The sequence below is a fragment of the Mastigoproctus giganteus genome, chromosome 2, assembly GCF_048544385.1.
Source record: "Mastigoproctus giganteus isolate SK-2022 chromosome 2, ASM4854438v1, whole genome shotgun sequence".
In the NCBI taxonomy this organism is placed as follows: domain Eukaryota; kingdom Metazoa; phylum Arthropoda; class Arachnida; order Uropygi; family Thelyphonidae; genus Mastigoproctus; species Mastigoproctus giganteus.
Genome location: NC_143576.1, coordinates 272,008,774 through 272,031,434, shown reverse-complemented (window position 1 = coordinate 272,031,434; position 22,661 = coordinate 272,008,774). Strand labels below are relative to the sequence as shown.

The window sequence follows — 22,661 nt, the reverse complement described above, 5'->3', positions numbered from 1 at the left end:
TTTTTTTTTTGCATCCAATTTCTTTGGTCAGACAATGACTTTATATAAATACGTACTGTGATTGCAGTGTAATTGCATTCCTAGCAACATGGTCCTGCGTTACTTCTTTGTCCAGCGACTCCATTAATTTTCCTAGAACAGAGGTTAAGTTAAAAGGTCTGTAAATTGTAATTGTTCCCTTCGGCTATTCTACATGGAAGCAGTAGAAGAAGGGTGCTTCACTAACCTTTGAAGACGCGCAGGTTAGCAAATTTCTCACGGGCAGCGCAGTCTGCACAAAGCAAGTGTTCTGACGAGGTCTTACTCGTAGTCGGTTCAATTTTTCTGAGCAATGAGTCACTCCGCAATTAGCAATGCCATGTTTTGCGCACTTGAACTGATACCGCGGTGTTTTATGTGTGCAGCGCTTACCATGAGTGAATGATCCCGTTTCTCCGTGATGCTCGAAGTAGTAGCGATCCCCAAATTTCAGATGGTAGAACTGAATTCCCACGATGCAGGCGAAAGTGGGTCCGACGACTCCTCCTGGCACAGCATTCTCGGATGTACCTCCTGTGAACAAGTCGATGTCTTCAACAGAGCTAAACAAGAAAGAGAGAGAGAGAGAGAAAACAGCTGGCATAAATCCACAGGAACTTGAGGAAAAAATCACATTCATTAAAAAATGCAGATTATTATTTTAAAGGCACCGCAACTTTTCGTTCATATCCGTGTTTGTTTATAGAAGTGTGCCTTTTCTATCCGACCTACATATTGTCACGGCTGAAAACCCGGAAAAAATCACGGAGGAAGCCGTAATCCCTGTCTGAGTTCTCCCGACTACAAGCTCGTAAAAGGTCCAACCTTCAGTCGATGTGCTCTCGTGGGTAGCACAATCAGTGTGGCAAACATCCTCATCACAGATGGAAAAGAGGTGAAATCGAAGCCCGTCAATAATGGGAGGATTTCTTTTTTACAAGGGTGGGTTGAGTTAATTCGTCTCAGTCCTGAGTAGCGTGCTTTTTCAACCGGAAACTAAGGTTTTTCGTTCAGGCGGGAGTAGGAGTGATGGCACTCTGACCAGAATTTCACAGCGGGTGGGCTGTCGACCCTACCCTCGAAACACTGAACAGATTTTGTCAGCGGGTGGTCCGTCTACTCACCCCTGCCGCTAGGTGGACTGCCATCGAAACACTTTGAATAGAATTTCAGGGCGGGTGGTCTTCCACCCTCTCCATCTTTGCCGCCAGGTGCCGCTGCCACCGAAACACTTTGAACAAAACTGACCGAGGGTTGTATCCACCCCTCCCTCTTCTCAACCCCGCCGCGGAACTAAAATAGCTCCTTTGCGACGAGCTATTTTGTAGTTCCACAACGATCAGGGTTAAGTAAAAATTCTTAAGCTCGTCGCAAAGGAGCATTGTTAGTGGGTGTAATTGTTATTTCCCCGTTTTAAGGTTGTTCCTTATGCACCCCATCTTTACACTAAATCAAACGTTTTGATTTATTGAAATCGTTGACTTAGGTTGGTGTTGTTCGGTCTTATCGTGTGTAAAATGTGAAAGCAGGAGAAAAGAAACACATTTTGTCAAAATATACCAATGTATCTGTAACTAATTTAGAAAATATTGGTCGGCCACAAAGAAAGGAAATTTAGCTTGAAACGGCCCCTTGTTTATATGATCGTATTATTTATTATTGCGCTAATATAAACGTGCAAATTATTTTTTTATTGGCTACAAAACAAATTAAAATAATGAAAAAAATAAACTATTTAATTAGGAATTGTGTTCCAAGAATAACGCCAAAGGTTTATGACGTCATAAGACTTGTTATACCCTGTATGGGGAAGAAAACCTGATCTTTGAAGTCCAGGAATTACCCCAAAAGGGTTATGACGTCATAAGACTTTTTAGGCCATGAAATGGTTTTAATCACAATTGAACATGTCTAAAGTTCAACAATTTAGAGATTTAAAAAGGTTTGGAAGTTTATACCTTTGCGCATGTTTGTACGCATCTGTTTTTGATTGGTTGAAAAGTAGGGTGATATTTGGTTTAAAAAGGGTTTTTGATCTGTGCTCATTTCAGCTCTCTCTCTCTCCAGCCATGGCGTCTAAGTTTTGCTATTACAGTTTCTATCGCTCTCTGTCTTCAAAATGTCTTGTCCGGGTTGGATTTCTAAATTTTAAACCCTGTGCTCAGTTGGAGTCCGATTCTCAGGTAATTGTTATTAAGTGTGTAGAATGGATGCTCCTTCAAAAGAAACTTCCGGAATTTACAAAATATTTGAACCGAAAAGAAGAGACCGAATGCAGAATAAGTAAAAATCTGGCAACAGTGTGTGGGAATGGATCTTTGACTATTCGTCGTATACAGAACAACGATATTCACGATGTTAAACTCGATGATTTCAAGGTAGAAACTTTATCAATTAAAACCATATCCATTCAAAAACGACTGCATTTTTTACAGGAGGAAGCTGCTATCTTCAAACTTATGGGTAATATTATAGTTTCACTTTTATATCAATCTCGTGAGGTGTTCCTAAAAAGGAAACTCTTCCAAACCAATACTTTCCTGAACGGCGCTGAGGATGAAAATTTCATTGATATATATGAATTATATTTAAAGACTGTATATCCTTGTGATGTTGTTCATGAATTTGACGGGGAAAAGAAAGGTAAAGGACTCTTCTCACAATTTGATACTTAGAAAATATTCAATGTTATAAATTCAATATTATCTGAACTGAGATCCATGTTGTTAGACCAAGCACGTGCTCATTTTTATTATTAGTTTCCATTGTGCACATTGAAGAGAGAGCGGTGTGTAAACATGTTATCAGAATAATTGTTAACAGTGTTCAATAAAAGACTTCGTTCATTATAATTCTGTCTTCCTTAAAAATTATATTGAAAATCACTTTCAATTGACAAAATACCATTGGTTAAAAATATTGTTCATCAATACTTTAATTATATTCAAATAATACCTTTGATTTGCTCATGAATACTTTAATTATGTTCAAACAATACCATTGATTTGTTCATGAATACTTCAGAGTAAAAACAACAATTCAAAATAGCACTAATTAATTTATTGCCTAAAAATTACATATTGAAGTTGAAAATAGTCTTCTCATTTAAAATTCTTTTTAAAATATACATGTGTTGCCATCCAGCAACAAAATTTAAAAAAAAAAAAAACATGTCATCACCTTCAAATGCATGGCGGGAACCATCTGTTTGAATTCCAAGAATTACCACAAAGGATTATGATGTCATAAGACATGTTACACCATGCATGTTTTAAGTGTGTGATGGTGCCACCGCCTAGCGGCGGGGTGAGAAGAGGGAGGGGTGGATTATAACCCCCGTCAGTTTTCTTCAAAGTGTTTCGGTGGCATAGTATTTAGGTTCAGGCACCACCGGTGGTTTCCACATCAGCGCCATCTGTATTCTGTGATGAAATGCAGAACTACTGCACAGCCAGAAAAAAAAAGTGTAATGTCTGGTTAATGTAGTATTGTGCTTTGTTCTGTTGTGTCTGACTGCTTGGCCGCGGGGCCCCTACTGGGACCGTACGTTGATCGCCACAACCACTGGGAGGTGAGCCAGGTTGCCCATTATATTCTGGCTGCCTCTGCCAGGGTTGCCTGAGCTTCCTGGTATGCGCTTGCGTGGATAGTGTGAGGCTGTGTGCAATCAGGCTCCGATTAAAGTTAATGGTTAGTGCAGTTTTACCGATTTGATTTTCGTGAATGATATACTAAATAATTCATCTTGTGACGAGCTGTCCGCTCATGGTGTCAACTCATCTGCATCTTCCTCTGTTCCAAATGAATTTGAAAGTGGTTAATTCTACCTGCAGCTTCCCTCGTCCTATACTGAAGAATACCCGTCAACACCTAGTCACCATTCCTTGCCAGCACCAAGGTCGTCCTTCCCTCCCCCAGGCCTTCCGCTACTTCATCTAGAACAGATCTACTTAGGAACGTCACCCCACCAACTTCACCCTCCCCAAGGTCACCTTTTCATTACTGTAAGTAACTCTTTCTTTGTTGCAACGGCGCTCTTTAATTGTTAGGGGACAATCCCAAAGGTCACGGCAAATATTGTTTAAGACTTTTTCACGTGATTTTGTTTTCACATACAGTATTTTCATACTATGGAGAAACTCAAGATTTGCTCAATATGCAACGATCAAGTTGAAGACTTCCTGATTTGTAGTTCTTGCAGTGGAGCAGTAGGACCTTGTTGTAATAAGATTAAATATCACAAAAAAATGTCGTCACAGGCTAAGGCACGCTTTAGATGTATTATTTGTAAGCTCGCGCAAGATAATACAAGTAGTAAAGAATATCAAGAAATGTCTATTAACGAGACTCAACTTGATACCTACCCAGCCTTCTCAAATGGCATGCACAGCTCCTTCTCCTTGCCATACTCGATGCTGAATAATGCACCAACCCCAGGGTTCGACTTAAATTTTAATATCGAACAGGAGTTTCTCGCTTTCGTCACTGACTTTAAAGAGCTCAAGAGAGATCTACAGTCACAGGGACAATATCTTGCAAACCAGATTAGTGGATTATACGACAAATGGTCCGAGATATTTATTTATCAAAAATCTATGACAAATGGGTTTGACACGCTATACGAAAAGTTGCAAGGTGTGCTACATGAACTCTCCGATTGTAAAAAGCGCAATCTTGAATTAAAGAATTTGCTAACTAACACTACAAGACAACACACGAAACTACCAACAAACTACAACTCGGGAGAGACCCCGAAAGCTGCATCGAGTGATCACGCTGATATCGATGATACAATTCGTTGCTCGCCTGAGTCGAATTGTTTCAAAAACACAAATCCTGTCGAACCACGCAAGATGCCGTTAACTAGCAGAGAATCTGGCCTAAAAGATCAAGAAATTTCGCTCGCAGGCGACGACCAAATTTCTAATGATGATAACGATCCACCGATTATCGGCTCCTATCAAATACCTTTGGAATTACTAAGAGAAAACAACAAATCCGCCTTAAATACCGTAAAAAAAAATGCAAGCACTCAAATCCCTGAATCAGGGGTGAAACTCTATGAGCATAAGTGTAACCAAACAGAGGATGAACTAACGTTAGGTGCAAAACGGAAGAAGAGAAACGATAAAGGACCAACTCAATTAAGAGTAACACAAGCTGAACACCCAACCATAGAAACATGCAAAACCAGCAAAAACAAAGGACGTCGGTTGGAAAGTGTAACTCACCGAAACAAGACTCAAATCTCAGAGAATGTTAATAAATATGAAAAAAAGATTGATGAACACACCGAAACGAAAGAAACGTATACAGCCAAGGCACAGACAAAGCATACTTATGCCCAAATATTAAAAAGGGATATGGAAAATGGCGGCGACAAGGAGGAAGCGGATAACCCAGACAAAATTGAAAGAATTTACTCTAGCAGAAAAAAAAAACCGGAATCCTCAGCTACTAATCGGGGCCTCAAAAAACAAAAAGCTGAAAGTTATTCCAAAGCTCAAGGCTATATTTGTTTCAAGGTTGGCCCCGGACACAACTGAAAGAGAATTACAAGAGTACGTTAACAGCTTTTGTAAGTCAAATGTTCAGGTAACCAAACTGAAAGCAAGGTTTCCACAGGAGTACTCATCCTTTAAAGTTTCATATAGTGAGGACAACGAAGCAAGAATTCTGGACACTAACAACTGGACCGAAGGAACACTGATACTGCCTTTCCTCAAGAATGTAAGTACAAGGACAAAATCAACAAACCCACCCTCACCTACGAATATTGAAAACGGAAATAAATAGCAACTACAGACAATCAAGAAAATACAGGAAAATAGGATTCCAGTTCGGCAAAATAAGAATAATTTACAAGATGATTTGCTATGTTACTATCAAAACGTGCAATGTCTAAACAATAGCAACTATAAAGACACCTATTCCCTGATATTACAAGAAGACTACGACATCTACTTTTTAGTGGAAACATGGCTCACTCAGGATGTTAAGGACAGTGAATTGGTCCCACCGGGCTTTGTTGTTATTCGTAGGGATAGACTGGATAAGAGAGGTGGCGGACTCATGATCGTCTGCCAAAAAGAGATTCCTATCTCAAAAATCAAAGTCTTGGCTAACATTGAAGGAATTTTTCTCCAACTGGGCAGTGGCTCTTATATCTGCTATGTTATGCTTGTCTACCTTCCACCACCTGTAGATAACACTCTTATGACGGAATTTGAGATCACTATCGACCAAATTCTTGATGAACATCTGGGAATAGACCATTTAATTGTTTTAGGGGACTTTAATATGCCACATGCCTATAATGGATGTAATGCCAATCCAACTAATGTCTGGACACTTAAGGGTAGATTTCAAAAAATTTTCATCTCTCTAAATTTGAATCAGATCTGTGAATTTCCAACTAGAAATGAAAACTACTTGGATTTAGTCTTCACCAACTTTCCTTTGGTGGTCTTTAAGCCAACTAATCTTTTCAAATCAGATCACATTCCTGTGGCTTTTTCCATCAAGAAGAGATCAGTTAAAAATACGGATTTAGAACAAAAACAGAAGCTCAATTTCAATAAAGTGAAATGGCCTGATATGAATTATGCATTTAAAAACTGTAATTGGGAATTACTATTAAAAATCAATGATCCTCAAGAAGCACTGGACTGCTTTTACCAAATCATTAATGAAGTAACTAACAATCTTGTTCCATGCTATAGTGTTCCTGATAAAAATTACCCACACTGGTTCTCTAAGGAACTAAAATCCCTACTGGCAAAAAAACGAAAAATGCATAGTAGGTTTAAGACAAATAAAGAAATATGCCTTTACAATAAATATTCCTCCTTAGGAAGACAGGTTAAAACGACATTAAAACAGGACTACAACAAATACCTGTGTTTTGTCGAAAGAAGAGTCTTCGAGGCAAAAGATATGAAGCCTATATTCAGCTATTTCAAAGCAAAAAATCAAAATGCGGCTGTAAACACGCTAGATATTCCCAGTGAATTGTCATCTTTGTCTGAGGCAGACTACCTTGCTAGCAGCTTTGAAGAAATTTACAAAACAGATACAGCAGATGACGGGATGGAAGGTAACGAAAATTTTCCTCTCAACTACATTGATACCCTAACAGTATTTGAAATAAACCAAGCAGAATTATTGAGCACAATCCACAGCATGAAAAAGGATCTCACACGAGGCCCGGACGGTATCCCTACTGTCTTATGGAAAAAATGTGGAACTACACTTATAAAGCCATTACTTCACTTAATAAAATTGGTATTTGAGAGTGGAATCTATCCAGTTCAACTGAAAAAGGCCATTGTTACCCCTCTTTACAAGAAAGGAGACCCATCCTCACCCAACAATTACAGACCAGTTTGTCAAGTGAATACACTCTCAAAGATAATTGAATCCATTGTAATGAAGCAGCTATTTAACTTTATGAAACTTACTTTGTCAGATTACTCTCACGGATTTATCAAGGGTCGTTCCACCTGCACAGATATGATCTCGTTTGTTTCGAACATATCCCAGGCGCTTGACGAAGGAAAACAAGTCGACTCCATCTTCCTTGACTTAAGCAAAGCCTTCGACAAGGTAGTCCATCAGAGACTAATCAACAAACTGCATCACTATGGTCTCAGAGGACAAGCACTAAACTGGATTGAAAACTACTTGGAAGGTAGAGAAATGTCCGTGACATTTAAAGGTAAAACCTCATATCCTTTCAGTCCTGAAATTGGTGTCCCACAGGGTTCATCCTTAGGCCCGCTATTATTTCTTATCTACATCAACGACCTGCCAAGCACCCTTGGAGCCTACCAAATCAAAATCAACGTATTTGCAGACGACATAAAAATCTATAAAGCAATTCGCAGTACCAATGACTGCATCATCCTAAACGAAGCTCTTCAACGAGTTATTCAGTGGCTGAAGGAGAACAAAATGGCAGTCAATGAAAACAAGTGTGAGCTGATGAGCTTTGCTAATGCACACAAGAAAAACAAACTTAATTTTTCTTATTGTATCAACAACAAAGCAATCAAAAAAGTTAGTACAGCCAAAAATTTAGGTATCTTTATTAAAGAATCATTTTCCTTTGATGTCCATGTCTCTAACATTGTAAAGGCAGCTAGCAAAAAACTAGGTTTCCTGAAAAGAATTAACCGAGACTTCAATCAGTTGGCACTTTTCATCTTTCTTTACAAAATCTATGTTAGGCCAGCCCTAGAATTTGCCTCACAGGTCTGGTCCCCACATGTTGCGTACCAAAAATTAGAAATTGAAAATATTCAAAGGAGAGCAATCCAGTACGTTTGCTTTAAAAGTGGCCTTGAATACTATGAGAAATCCTACCAAGAGTGGTGTGTATTCTTTGGACTCGAAACGCTGGAAAAAAGAAGAGATAAAGCCGATTTACTCCTTCTTAACCAACTATTAAATGGTACCCTGAATTGCCCTCATCTCGTCTCACAAATAAATTTCAACGCTCCGACAAGAGCGCTAAGAAACCATCCACTGCTGAAACCATCCTATGCGAGAACAAATTATGGATACTACAACTTCTACAACAGGACTGCAAGATCAATGAACAAAGCAAATATTGAGATATTTGGTACCCCCGGACACTTCAAGAGGCAACTGAAATTGCTAACCTCATCCGGTACCTGACTTAAAATAGACTCTTCTTTTAAGTTCTAAGACTCTGATTGTGTGTGAAGAAATACCAGTGCTCTGCCTGCTCACTTAAATAGGACGGATGAGTCCTTTTATTTATTTAGTTTTATTTTATCTGTACATATACTTTTTTCTTTACTTTGGGAAATGTATACTCCAAGCTTTTTGAAGCTATGTAATAATTCTTTGTAGCTGCACCCTCAGGCACGTTGTTTGCTGTTTTGTAGCTGTTAATAATAATAATAATAATAATAATAATAATAATAATAATCTCCTGACAGAAGCCATAAAAAAAATAAAAATAAATAATAATAATAATAATAAAATAAATAAATAAAATAATAATAATAATAAAATAAATAAAAAAATAATAATAATAATAAAATAAATAAAAAAATAACAATAAATAAAAATAATAAAAAAATAAAATAAAAATAAGTAAAATAATAAATAAAATAAAAAATAATAAAAATAATAAATAAAAAAATAATAAGAAAAATAAAAAAAATTGAAGAGTGAAAAAAAAAATAAAAAGATAAGAGAGCATATGAGGGGATAAGAGAAGAAGAGGTCAAATGTGGGGAACAGTAGTTGGAGTGGACCAAAGAGGGAAGGCAATCCAATCTAAGGAAGAGGATGGAGAAGGGAGATGAAAATTACAGGAGCAGGTGCTCCTGTGAGTATCCTGCACACAGGGTAAATTGCATTATCCTATCCCAGTAGGGGATCTCAGGGGTTGCACGTTATTCTGTTCTGCCATGAGTTCCGCAAGTCTTGCTCTTCTAGAATTGAAAACAACCTGGGCGTAGTGTGTTAAGGCTGGGTATGTGGTCTCTTCTTCAAGTAAAGTTGACTCCTGAGTGCGGGGGTTTCCTTGAATCTCTGTGAGGAATTGAAGTTTGGCGTTGTCTTAAGTGAGACACTCGTACATAAGGTGTTCCCATGACTCCTCTTCACCACAGTGGCAATATGGGTTATTTTCTATTCCCATGGCTGTTAGTTTTTGCTGGAACGGTCCATGGCCTGTAAGCAGGAAGGTGACTTGCAATCCAGGCGAGTACCAGGGAGGAGGCTTTGGGGTAGTCCGACTAATTGAGGGAATGAACCTTTTGGTGATTGCTCCTTTAGGCGTTGTGTCCCAGTGGCATAGTGTTAGGATCAGGCGCCACCTGTGATTTCTCACATCTGCGCGTGTCCCGATGGCAGCGCCCCCTTGCGGCAAATATGGGGGGAAGACCACCCGCCATGAAATTCTGTTCAATGTGTTTCTATGGTAGCGCCACCTAGCGGCGGGGGGTGGGGAGAGGGAGGGTTGACAGATCGCCCCCTTGGTCAGTTTGGTTCAAATTGTTTCGATGGCAGCGCCACCTAGCAGCGGGGGTTGGTCGACGGACCACCTGCTGACAAAATTTGTTCAAAGTGTTTCGAGTCTAAGAGCGGGGGGAGGGTCGACAGACCATCCACTGTGAAATTCTGTTCAAAGTGCCATCACTCCTACTGGCGGCAAATCATCCACAGAAAACATGCAATTTACTGACATATTATATACATTTTTTTTCATTCATTCATTTATTAATTACACGCAATATAGTCTGAACATTATGTACATAAAAGTATATACATGATTTATATACAAGATATATTTACATATAATTATATGCTCTGACAAACATTAAACTCTCGCGTGCAAGTGTGTTCTTATTCAGGGTAGCTCCCAGGCACAAGCCAAATATACCTTGAGAACTTGAGAATATGTAGTCTTTACAAAGCAGTCATGAAAAAGTATGTTAAATTACCTGAGTCTGATTTTACTGTAGCGCAATTCGCACTTGAAATCCCTCACCCACTAGAGGTAGTGCAATACCAGTGAGTGCCAGCAATCCCACGCCCCAGGTTGCCCACACCAGGGAGCCAGCAGGAAAAAAAAAAACATAATAAAACAACAATAATATTCAATAATCTGGATGGCACAACTATAAACTTCAAAAATCACAGTTCAACTGAATATTTCCTCAGTTGCTGTTTCACATGCACTGGAACCTCCACATATCCAGCATATCTCCAAGCAATGAATCAGACCCAGCACCCCAGAATCCAGAATAGAGTATTCATGATCGCAGCACAAAAGACAACTAACCAGAGCACCAGACCCAACACCATGAATAAGGTCCAGCACCCCAGCTGCTAGCCAGATGTAGAAACATATAGTGAAACTTCATGAAGACAATTCAATCACTAGGTTTGCCTCTCAAGAAAGGTGATATATTATATACATCATCATCATATACACCTAAAATGTTTCTCGAGCTAAAGCTCATCAACTTTTTTATCTAATAAAATTAAAAACCTTTGTAAAATAACATCGACCTTTAGCCGCATACCCCAGCCAACACAGTTGACCATAGGGCACACGTTTCCATCCCTACCGCATGGAGGTAGGTCTTCTACTATCTAGATCTCACTTTGTTCTCCTTGAGAACTAAAACACACATATATACAATTCAATATTTACACTATCTACATCAGTATATAAATTAGTTAAAACCAGAATCTTAGCCATATACATCAATAAAAAATTTTTTTAGCTATATACATCCATTTTAATCATTGAGGTCTACAGCTCATTAACTCAAGAGCACAGCTCTCTTCAAATTCTCACCCTGAATACTTCATCTACGTACCTCACAAAAGCATTAAAACATTCACGGTCTCGAAAGACTCCATGCGGCTCAACAATTCCACCCATTGCCAAACATAATCTTTGTCGATATCCCGCGTATTGAGGAAACCACACAGCAAGTGCTCACTTGTTTCTTCTTCCCCATAGCCACAGTTAGGATTCTCACACAACCCAAATCTAGCCAATCTAGCCTTAAGTCCATGTCCTGTGACCACCAGTGTCGGGAACAAACCAAGCATCGGCCAGTGACTCCTCATCCTTTGAGCCCTGACATCTGGGATGAACCCATATGTCACCCGGCCTACCTCTGACCGCGTCCACCGCGCCTGCCAGATTCTGATAATTTCTTCATCCAATCTCTTCCTTTCTGATCTTACATCCATTGGACCATACGTCTTATTGATACCCGGACAGGCCTGCATGCCAAACACTTCCGCCAGGGAACCTCTTTTTGTTTTATATAGCAAGTATCTTTGTGCTATTACCAAATCTATAGGCTCCTTCCCGGACAGAGCATGCAGTGCATCAGTGGACACAGTCCTACACGCTCTAGTTAGCGCCAGGATAGCCAGTCTCTGGGACGCAAACAAGTGTCGTCTAACAAATGTATGTGCTACTGCGCCCCCCAAGCACCACAACCATAAGTCATTTATGGTCTTATAAATACAGTCATACATCAGCCTAAGGGCACGACCCCTCAGGCCCCATTCCTGGTGAACTACTCTTTTAATTTTTCCGTAAATATTTTTGACTTTTTCTCTTAGGTACTTGGCGTGGGGGACAAAACTGAGTCTCTCATCTATCACTATTCCAAGATATTTAACCTTCGTGCAACATCTCAGCGAACGTCCCCGAACTCTCACTGTAGGATTTCTACCAGCACTCAACTTTCCCTTCAAAATCATGCACACTGTTTTCTCTAGTGAAATACTTAGCTTATTTGATCCAGCCACTCACTCAGCTTGTTCAGAGCCCACTCAGCCCTACTTTCCAGGGCTGCCCGGGCATCACCTTGGATCAATATGAATACATCATCTACATAAGCCAAGATCTCCACATCGTCCCAGTCATCATTCAAGATTTCATCAAAAACGAGGTTCGAAAATCGTAACCTGTGGCGCTCCCCTCTCTATCTTCTGATCTATAGAAGAAAATCTACTTCTAACGATGACCTTCCAATCGGAGAAGTAGCTCCGCATCAGTTTATATAAATTCATTGGACAGATCATTTTTCTAAGCCGTGCTAGTATACTCTCCCACTAGAGAGAGTCAAAAGCGCCCCTGAAATCCACAAAGACTCCTAGCACATACTTTGTCTCGCTTCTTCGTACACTATCCAACATCCCAGAGACTGCGTCCTCCGTTGCCTTGCCCTTTCTAAATCCATATTGCCTTGAGGATGCCATCCCTTGGTCTGGTTCTTGTTCCTTCTGCATATCTTCTTTCAGTTCTACCAACAAGCATCCTCTCAAATGTCTTACCCAAGACAGACAAGAGGGCTATTGGATTATATGACTTTGGGTCCCTGAAATCTTTATCTTGATGCTTCAATAAAATTTTAAGAGCTGCTGTTTTCCAACAACTGGGGAAGATGCCCTCACTCAAACACGCGTTATACACTTCATGCAACAACCAGGCATGCGTCTCACATAACTTCTTTACCACTTCAATAAAAATTTCATCCAACCCTGGTGCTTTCCCGATTCTTGCTTGCTGTAGTGCCACTTTTAATTCTTCTAATTCAAATGCTTTTTCTATATCCGCATTACTATAAGCCTTATTTTCCGCCCTCACACGACCCTGGGTCAGCGAATCCTCCTGTGGAGTGTCCTTCAGAAACAGGGAGCCCATTATTTGTCTCATTGAGTCCTCCCAAGTAAGAGACTCAATACCATTAACGACAACTGTATGGGCAACTGAATCAACCCGAGTTCGACCCATCGTAATTTTGTAAGGAAGACCCCACGGATCTTTATTGCCTTCAACCTTTACAAAATCTTCCCATGACCGTTGTTTGGCCTTCCTCAAGTCTCCCACGTATTTATTTCGCAGGCTCCTATAGCTAGCTACATACTCAGCTGCTTCATCCAATCCCAGGTTCCTAGCTCTCTGGGCTCGCCTCCTTGCAGCATTCACCTGCTTCCTTAGTAGTTAAGTAAAAATTTCGCCAAGTCCTTAAACCCATCCACCGTGGGTGTCCCCGGGGCTCTGTCCTGGGGCCCTAGGTTTGGAATATGGTGCTCCAGAGCTGGCTCAGTAACAGTTTTGAAAAAACGAAAATCATAGCATTCGCCGATGACCTCACCATCGTGGTCGCTGGTCATTCCAGGGCAGCCCTCGAATCCACAGCACAGAGAGTACTCAACCATTTCTCTACCTGGACAACAATCAACAAATTGCAAATTAACCCTGCCAAAACTAAGATGGTGGTGTTTAAAAATCGACTCGACTTACGAAGGCCTCCCGAAGTTAAAATCAATGGAACCCAGCTAACCTTTATAGAACAGACAAAAGTCCTGGGAGCAGTAATAGACAACCGCCTGTCTTTCTTACACCATCTACAGCATCTGATTTCCAAGACCAAAAAATTCTACGCCGCAATTATACGGAACTCAAGAAGTGAGTGGGGACTATCAAAACGAACCCTTCTTCTTTATTATAAAGCTGCCTTTCTCCTAATACTAACCTATGCTGCCGGGGGTCTGGTTTCACAGAGTTCCCATCATTAAGAAGAAAGAAAAACTAAACTCTATACAAAGAGCTATGTTACTGGCGACCCATCGAATCCGCCGTACAGTCTCTACAACAGCTCTCCAAGTTATAGCAGGCACCCTCCCTCTCGACCTTTACACAATCTACAAGGGGCTCTACTATCGAATTAAAAAAGGTATTTCGGCAAAGATCCTGGATATAGAACTCTCACTAACTACAAGATATAAAGCAGGAGAAATCTCGATGTCTCAATAAACTCTTCAATGTATGGCAGACCAGATGGGGTTCTTCTGCTGTAGGGGTTGTAACTCGGAGTTTTCTTCCTGAGGTAACCTTTGCAACCACTAAAAATAACGCCCGATGGTTCTCCCTCAGTCTCGAATCTTCCTTTCTCATTACCGGACACGTTTTTCTAAATGAGAAACCGCATACACTGGGAGTCATCGACACTCCCTACTGCTTTTGCGGACAAAGTGAAAGTTGGAAACACTTGCTTCTGGAGTGTGTACATTACAACGACATCCGAAACCGTCTCCAGAATAAGATCCAGGACTTCCCACCAGCAGATCTGCATCAACTGATATGTACAAAGAACGACCCCGAAGCCTTCCAGACCTATGCAGCTGAGGTATTTACCTGGAGGAGGACACTGATCGCCAATCACCGACGTGGAAATGCCGATCATTAACAATTCCACTGCCAACTGAAAGTCACTCCTTCTACTGACTATTCTTTTTTTTTTTTTTTCTAACCTCCGTTCTGCACTGTTTGCGGGTCCTCCCTGGAACTAGGAGCAGCCTTGGCTCACCTTTTCTTCTTTCTCACTCTGTGCAGGATATATAACCAGTCTTCCATTTTTTTTTTCTCTCTGCTGGCACCCGATTTACATCATCCTCTTCACTGTGGCCAGGGTGTGGGTTTAAAATTATTTATTTATTCTTTAATTATTTTTATTTATTATTATTTTTTTTTTTTATTTATTTATTTTATTTTTTTCATTTCCTGAGCTTCATTTTTTTTTTTCCTCTAACCTGCGTTCTGCATTGGTTCTGGGTTCTGCCCTGGAACTAGGAGCAGCCTTGGCTCACCTTTTCTTCTTTGTCACTCTTTGCAGGATAGATAAGCACTCTCCCATTTTTTTTCTTTTTTCTTACTCTCGCTCTGCTAGCAACACGACTTACATCTCCTCTTCACTGTGGGTTTAAAATTATTATTTATTCTGTAATTATTATTATTTTTTTTTTTTGTTTTTTTTTTACTCGCGCTCTGTTCTGACACCTGAGATGTGAGCTATCATTGGTGCCGACAGCTCTCTCTCTCTTTTTTTTTTTTTTTATCACAGGGAATTTATTTATTTAATTTATTTATTATTATTATTTTTATATTTTCTTTTTGACCACGGGGAATTATTATAATTATTTATTTGTTTATTATTATTAATTTTTTTTTTTGCACCACGGGAAATATTTTGTTTTTAGTTTATTTATTTATTTACTTTTATTTATTATTTTTATTTTATTATTTTTTTCGCTCTCTGGAGTGGGCCCCCAGAGAAATCTGGCCCACATTTTGGAAACATCAGATGGGTCAGAGTCTCGTATCGAGACAGTACGTGCCCCATTGGGACTGGCCCACTTTCCCGTGGTGTGGACGAGTACCCAGAATCATCTGTCCAGGCGACTGAAGCTTCTGGGTAGCCAAGAGGCCAGAACAGAACAACAGAACACACACATAATACCCACAAACCGACCGCACACACATCTGGCCCATTTGTAGTGATACTGTTCTTCACAGAGATACGAGGCGGAGATGAACTCACGTTCTAAGAGGCCGCCCTTTACAAAAACACATGTCCACATGGTCACCTGACCGCAAGTACAAACCCATAGCGCATTTGCCTGACCTTGAATTGTAGCCAGAAGCGGTAGATATCCCTGATCAGCCGTTAGTAGCAAAACAGCAAATTTTGCACTATGAGAAAATAATAAATAATAAATACCTGGATTTCCAGGTCGCCACACAATGGATATCCTCTTGTTCAGCGTCAAATTAGGAATACACCAACATCAAAATCATCATATAAACCTAAGCATAATTCTGTTAATTTAACAGATTAACCGGAGCAACAAACACACATAACTGTACAACTGAAGAGCAGGTTACTCATTTGCAGAGTTGAAGCCTTTTTTCGGTAAATTCACCCTTTCATTCCATTCACCAATCTCGTTGATAGTGTCTACATCCTTTCCAGCAGATCTACATACTTCCTAAATTGGGCCTTCCTGTAGTTTCCTTTAGTTAGTCGTTTTCCATTGCATTATTTTGTCTGTTTCAATTTTAATTGTTCAGGTTTTAGGCCTAAATGGACGTCAGATTAACTAAGGAGACATGTGGCAGAGACGAAAAATGCATGGGATACATATTCTCCACGAGGAGGGTTCCAAGTTGGATGAATAGTGAGGTTGCCGCATTACTTGAGCAGAAAAAGGTGGCATGGAAAGGTTACAGAGCAATAAAAAGTACTGAAGCCTATAACAGCTACAAGGTGATGTGTAATAGAGCCACAGAAAAGGTTCGACAGGCAAAGGCAGTTTATGAGAAATCACTAGCAAACAGAGCAAAGAGGGGGGATAAAGAATTCTTCACATATATAAATGCCAAGAAGAGCAGGACAAACGAGATCGGACCTTTACGTAAGGGAAAGGGGATAGTAATAAATACACCAGCTCCCGTTGCAGATGAACTCAACAGTTATTTTGCATCGATATTTACAAATGAAAAGCCTTTTGTGGCAAAGGGAAATTGTGGGAGCGAAGTTAAAAAATATGTAATTAATTATATTGAAATTTCGCAAGATTATTTAATGAAAAAACTTTCGAGCCTACAGACCAGTAAAGCTCCTGGAGTTGATGGGATATACCCTATAATCTTAAGAGAGGCGGCAAGCGAGTGCATTGAACCATTGAGGCTAATTATGCGAGCATCATTTGACTCTGGGGAGATTCCCTTGGATTGGAAAAGTGCAAATGTATCACCCATACATAAAGGTGGCTCTAAAAGTGAAGTTGGAAATTATCGACCTGTCAGTCTGACTTCAGTAGTAGGGAAAATCATGGAGGCAATGATCAAGGGTGGAATTCAGGATCATTTGGATCGAATTGAAATTCTCAAGGATACTCAGCATGGTTTCGTAAAGGGAAAATCATGTTTAACAAATCTGGTTCGCTATTTCGAAAGGGTCACTCACGAGCTGGATTTAGGGAATAATTTCGACATTGTTTCTTTAGATTTCAGCAAAGCTTTTGGCTCAGTCGCACATGAGCGGTTGCTTTATAAGCTGGAACAGGTTGGAATCACTGGGAAAATCCTTAGATGGATAGAAGGATGGCTTCAGGGCAGGAGGCAGTGGGTTGTGATAAATGGCTATTCCTCAGATTGGGTTGATGTAAGAAGTGGGGTTCCCCAAGGATCAGTAGTAGGACCACTGTTGTTTTTAATTTTCATAAACGACATTGATGAAGGGATAGAGCGCGTGATGTCTAAATTTGCAGATGATGTTAAAATTGGTAGAGTAGTTAATGATCACTGTCAAGCTGAGCTTCTTCAGAGAGACCTAGATAGACTTGAGGAATGGTCAGAAAAATGGCAGCTGTGCTTTAATCCAACAAAGTGTAAGGTATTACACCTGGGAAACAGTAATCCCAAAAAAACGTATTCACTTGGTGGAGTTCAAATAAACCCAGTACTGGAGGAAAGGAACTTGGGTGTTACGATACGGTCAGACATGAAGTTCTCTGAGCATTGTAGACAGGTTGCAAGGAAGGCCCATGGTGTCCTATCAATGATCTATCAAACTTTTGCAAGTAGAGATAGGGACGTGATAATCCCATTATATAAGGCTTATGTTAGACCACACTTGGAATACTGTGTTCAAGTATGGAGACCGCACTTGAAGAAAGACATCGAGCTTCTTGAAAGGGTGCAAAGAAGGGTAACTCGCCTGGTGAGATCGGCAAAAGGGCGTCCTTATGAAGAAAGACTTCGAATATGTGGGTTGCAGAGTTTGGAAACTAGACACCTTAGAGGAGATTTGATTGAGGTGTTTAAGGCTCTGAGAGGCATCAGTAAAATGAATGAGGACAAAATTTTCAAGATTATAAATGATGCTAGAACTAGGGGACATAAATTCAAGTTACGGGGAAAAATGTTTAGATTGGACTGCAGGAAGTTTTATTTTAGCCAGCGAGTTATAAATTACAGGAATAAGTTGCCTTCATGGGTGGAAGAGGCCGACAGTTTGGGGAAATTCAAAGGTCATCTGGATAGTACTTTCGGGTAAGGGAAGCGCATAGGATGATAGGATTAATTTCCTTTTTATTTATTTTTTATTTTATTATTATTTTTTTATTTATTAATTATTATTATTTAGTTATATATTTATTTTTTGTTTTTATCATTGTTTGGTTCGGATTTTTTTTTTTTTTGGCTGATGCAGCATAAGCCACAGGCTTTCTTGCACCATGCGGCCGTTACTAATACTAAAACAAATTCTAATATAAATTAATGGGTGACATGGAAGCTTATGACAGTATATAAGCTGGTCTGTAACCAAGTCACAAAGGAGATCAGGCAGGCAAAGGCAGATTATGAGAAATCCTTGGCAAAGGATGCAAAGAAAAACAGAAAAGAGTTCTTTACCTATGTAAATTCTAGAAGGAAAGAGATGAATCAGATTTGTCCACTGGATATTGATCGTTCAACTATTGATGGCTCAGGTGGCTAAAAAACCTAAACGAGTATTTTGCACCTACATTTACAAATGAGGAGTTATTCAGGAAGGAGAATGCCAGAGGTAAAGTAAACTCTGGCAGTGAGCTAGATGATCCTGTAATAACTGATAGGAAATCGTAAGAGAAATTGTTGAGGATAAACATTAAAAAAGGCACCCGGGATGGATGGGATCTATCCAGTTATATTAAAGGAGGCAGCAAAGAAAATAAGCAAATTCTTAGCCATAATTATGAGAGCTTCCTTGACTCAGGGGAGGTAGCCATAGACCGTAGATATGCAAATATCACCACAATTCACAAAGGAGGATCAAATTATATGGTCCTTGTGGTTGTCACAGGTTCTCACAGATATGCCAGACAAGCTGTACTTGCTACCTGGGAGTCTAAAACGCTGATGGAACTGATATTCGGGTGATACTCAAGTCAAGTGGATCTAATTTCGGCGAAGACCGGACAGTCTGTGACAGCCAAATCCTCTGCTTGCACCTTCACGATGGTGGAACTGTTAGTAATCCTGGGTATAACCTCCATACACAAGTACCTGGTAGATGACCACCCAGGTGTGAACGAACGTTAACAGGGGCCGAGGTGTGGCGCTCAGACCATATGGAGGAATGCCGCCCCTCTATATGACAGGGCAGTACTAGGTGGTAGATGACTCTCATCAATCGGTGCAATGCCACCACTTTGCTTATTGGAGGCTTGAAGTGGTGGAACCCAAGTTTAGTCCCTAGAGCTAAGTTCCGGTCAACACTTCCCCCATCTCTTCCATTACGCAGTATGACTGATGACTTTGAGGTTATGATGAACATCGTGGCGAGATCCAATATTCCTTTCATTTCGAGGGTACAGCTCTAAAACGGTGTTCGCTGGCGGCCCGCTAGTTAGTACACCACATCGAACCTATTGATAACTCTCTAGGAGGCTTCCGGATCAGCTAGTGCATAATCTTGCTACCTCTACTCTGCCAGATAGTGAACGGAGGAAGTCCGAGTAGTATCTTTGCGGGGAGCATTGTCGAGGCCACGTTAAGTCAAGGTTCTTGGTATACTCTTACCATGTGTACGCCATATCCGAAAATTTCATTACTTCATACAGAATGTCCCACCCACTTTTTCTTATTACAGAATACTGATATTCTGGCTTGTGTTACCCATTTATGGATTAATTCAGTGGAAAGGTTCGGCGAAACACAAGTAATTGCTCTTGACATCTCAAAGGCTTTCGATCGTGTTTGGCATAAAGGTCTTCTAAACAAGTTTCATCTTATGATTTTCCAAATGTTTTTAGTAATTGGTTATCCAGTTTTCTCTCTGATCGCTCACTGAGGCTGATGGTAGATGGGTCTCTGTCTTCTCACTTCTCACTAGTGCCGTTGTCCCCCAAGGTTCAGTTCTTTCCTTCACTCTTTATCTCTTATATATTAATGACCTTCTTCCACTGACTGGAAATCCTATCCATAGTTTTGCCGATGATAGCACATTGCATTCCACTTTCCATTTGGTGAAAACTTGTCTTGCTCAATCAGCTTCAAGTTCTCGAAAATCTGCTACCAATTGAGGTAGGATCCTGCTCAGGTGGCTAACAATCTAAACGAGTATTTTGCATCTACATTCACGCATGAGGAGTTATTCAGGACGGAGAATGATGTAGGTAAAGTAAACATTGGCAGTAAGCATGATGATTTTGTAATAACTGAGAGGAAAGTGGAGGAGAGATTGTTGAGGATAAACATAAAAAAGGCACCTGGGGTGGATGGGATCTATCCAGTTATATTAAAGGAGGCAGCAAAGGAAGTAAGCAAACCCCTAGCCATAATTATGAGAGCTTCTTTGGACTCAGGGGAGGTACCCATAGACTGGAGATGTGCAAATGTAACCCCAATTCACAAAGGAGGATCAAAGGCTGACACAAGTAATTATAGACCTGTTAGTTTAACTTCTGTTCCAGGTAAATTAATGGAGGCACTGGTTAAAGAATCACTGCAGGATCATCTAGACAAGAATTCAGTTATAGCTCAGACGCAGCATGGTTTTCTTAAGGGCAGGTCTTGCCTGACCAATTTGATTGGATACTATGATGTAGTCACAAAAGAACTGGATGCAGGGAATAACTTTGATATTATATATTTAGATCTTAGAAAGGCTTTTGATACTGTTGCACATGGAAGACTGCTGCACAAATTGGAGCAGTGTGGCATTGGAGGGAAATTGCTGCTATGGATAAGGGGATGGTTGAGTGGCAGAAGACAGAGAGTGGTAATCAATGGACACTGCTCAACGTGGACTAATGTTATTAGTGGAATTCCTCAGGGTTCAGTGTTGGGTCCGTTGTTTGTTTTCGGTGTTTATGAATAATATTGATGATGGGATATCAAGTTTAATGTCCAAGTTTGCAGATAATACAAAGGTTGGCAGGGTTATTAAGGACACTACTGACGCTATGCTGCTGCAAGAGGATCTGGAAAGGTTGAACAGATGGACTGAGAGGTGGCAAATGAAGTTTAACATTGACAAATGTAAAGTACTACATATGGGAAACAGTAACCCCAGAGCAACGTATCAACTCTGCGGTACTACACTGACAGTGGTGGAGAATGAAAAGGACCTGGGGGTAATTGTGCAGGCAGATATGAAGTTCTCTGAGCAGTGCAGACGAGCTGCAAGAGTAGCTCATGGTGTCTTGTCAATGATATACAGGAATTTTTCTAGCAGGGAAAAGGAGGTGATTGTTCCCTTGTATAAGGCAATGGTTAGGCCACATCTTGAGTACTGTATAGAGGTCTGGAGGCCTCATTTCAAGAAGGATGTAGAGCTGCTGGAACGGGTACAGGGAAGGGCAACAAGATTAGTGAATGGAACAAATGGTTGCTCTTACGAAGAAATGCTTAAGTTTTGCAAATTACAGAGTCTGGAGACTAGGCACCGGCGAGGTGATCTGATAGAGGTGTATAAGGCTTTGAATGGTTTGAGCATGCTCAATGCCAATGGGATTCTTCATCTTTCTCAGAATAATCAGCTCAGAGGGCATAAATTCAAATTGAGGAAGGACGGATGTCGGATAGATGTGCGGAAATTTGCCTTTGGCCAGCGAGTGGTTGGTTGGTGGAACCGACTTCCATCACTTGTTGTTGAAGTTGATAGCCTAAACAAATTTAAAGCTCAACTGGACAGGTATTTCGAACGAACGGAGGGGTGAAATGGGAGTGGTGTGTGTGTGTTTTTTTTTTTTTTGGCTGATGCTGAATAAGCTTGCTTTCTTGCATCATATGCCTCTACTAATGCTAATGCTAATTGCTTAAATGCCGATCTTCAGGGAATTCTCCAGTGGGGCAAAGAAAACTTAATTGATTTCAACCCTTAAAAAACTCAGTCTTGTCTTATATCTCGAAAAAAGGATTCTTCTGCTCCTATGCTTATCTTTTTTGACACTCCAATTTCTAGGCAAAATGATATATCTCTTTTGGGGATTACCCTGTCTTCTAAACTCTCTTGGCACAAGCAGATTACAAATATTGCTTCCTCTGCATCTAAAAAACTTGGTTTTCTCTTTCGCTCACGGCGTTACTTTTTTTTCCAAACAGCTGCTCACTCTGTATAAATCGGAAATCCGCCCTGCCATGGAATAATGTTCCCACATCTGGGGTCGTGCCCCAAAACCGCTCAAGCTTCTTGATTCCATTCAGAAGAGGGCAGTTAGGTTAATTTATGATTCATCTCTAACAGTCTCTCCACTCACTGTCTCATAGACGTATTGTTTGTGCTCCTTTGCCTCTT

At 40.3% G+C, this 22,661-nt stretch overlaps 1 protein-coding gene across 1 annotated transcript in view; it reads right to left on the bottom strand.

Moving 5' to 3' along the window:
• The window catches only part of LOC150090473 (immunomodulatory peroxidase-like), a 400,214-nt gene that overhangs the window by 26,644 nt on the left and 350,909 nt on the right, over positions 1-22,661 (bottom strand). Inside the window, exon 11 of the mRNA XM_090390327.1 lies at positions 412-581. Within this exon, the coding sequence (XP_090246453.1) occupies positions 412-581 (170 nt within the window). The remainder of the gene's footprint in view (positions 1-411; positions 582-22,661) is intronic.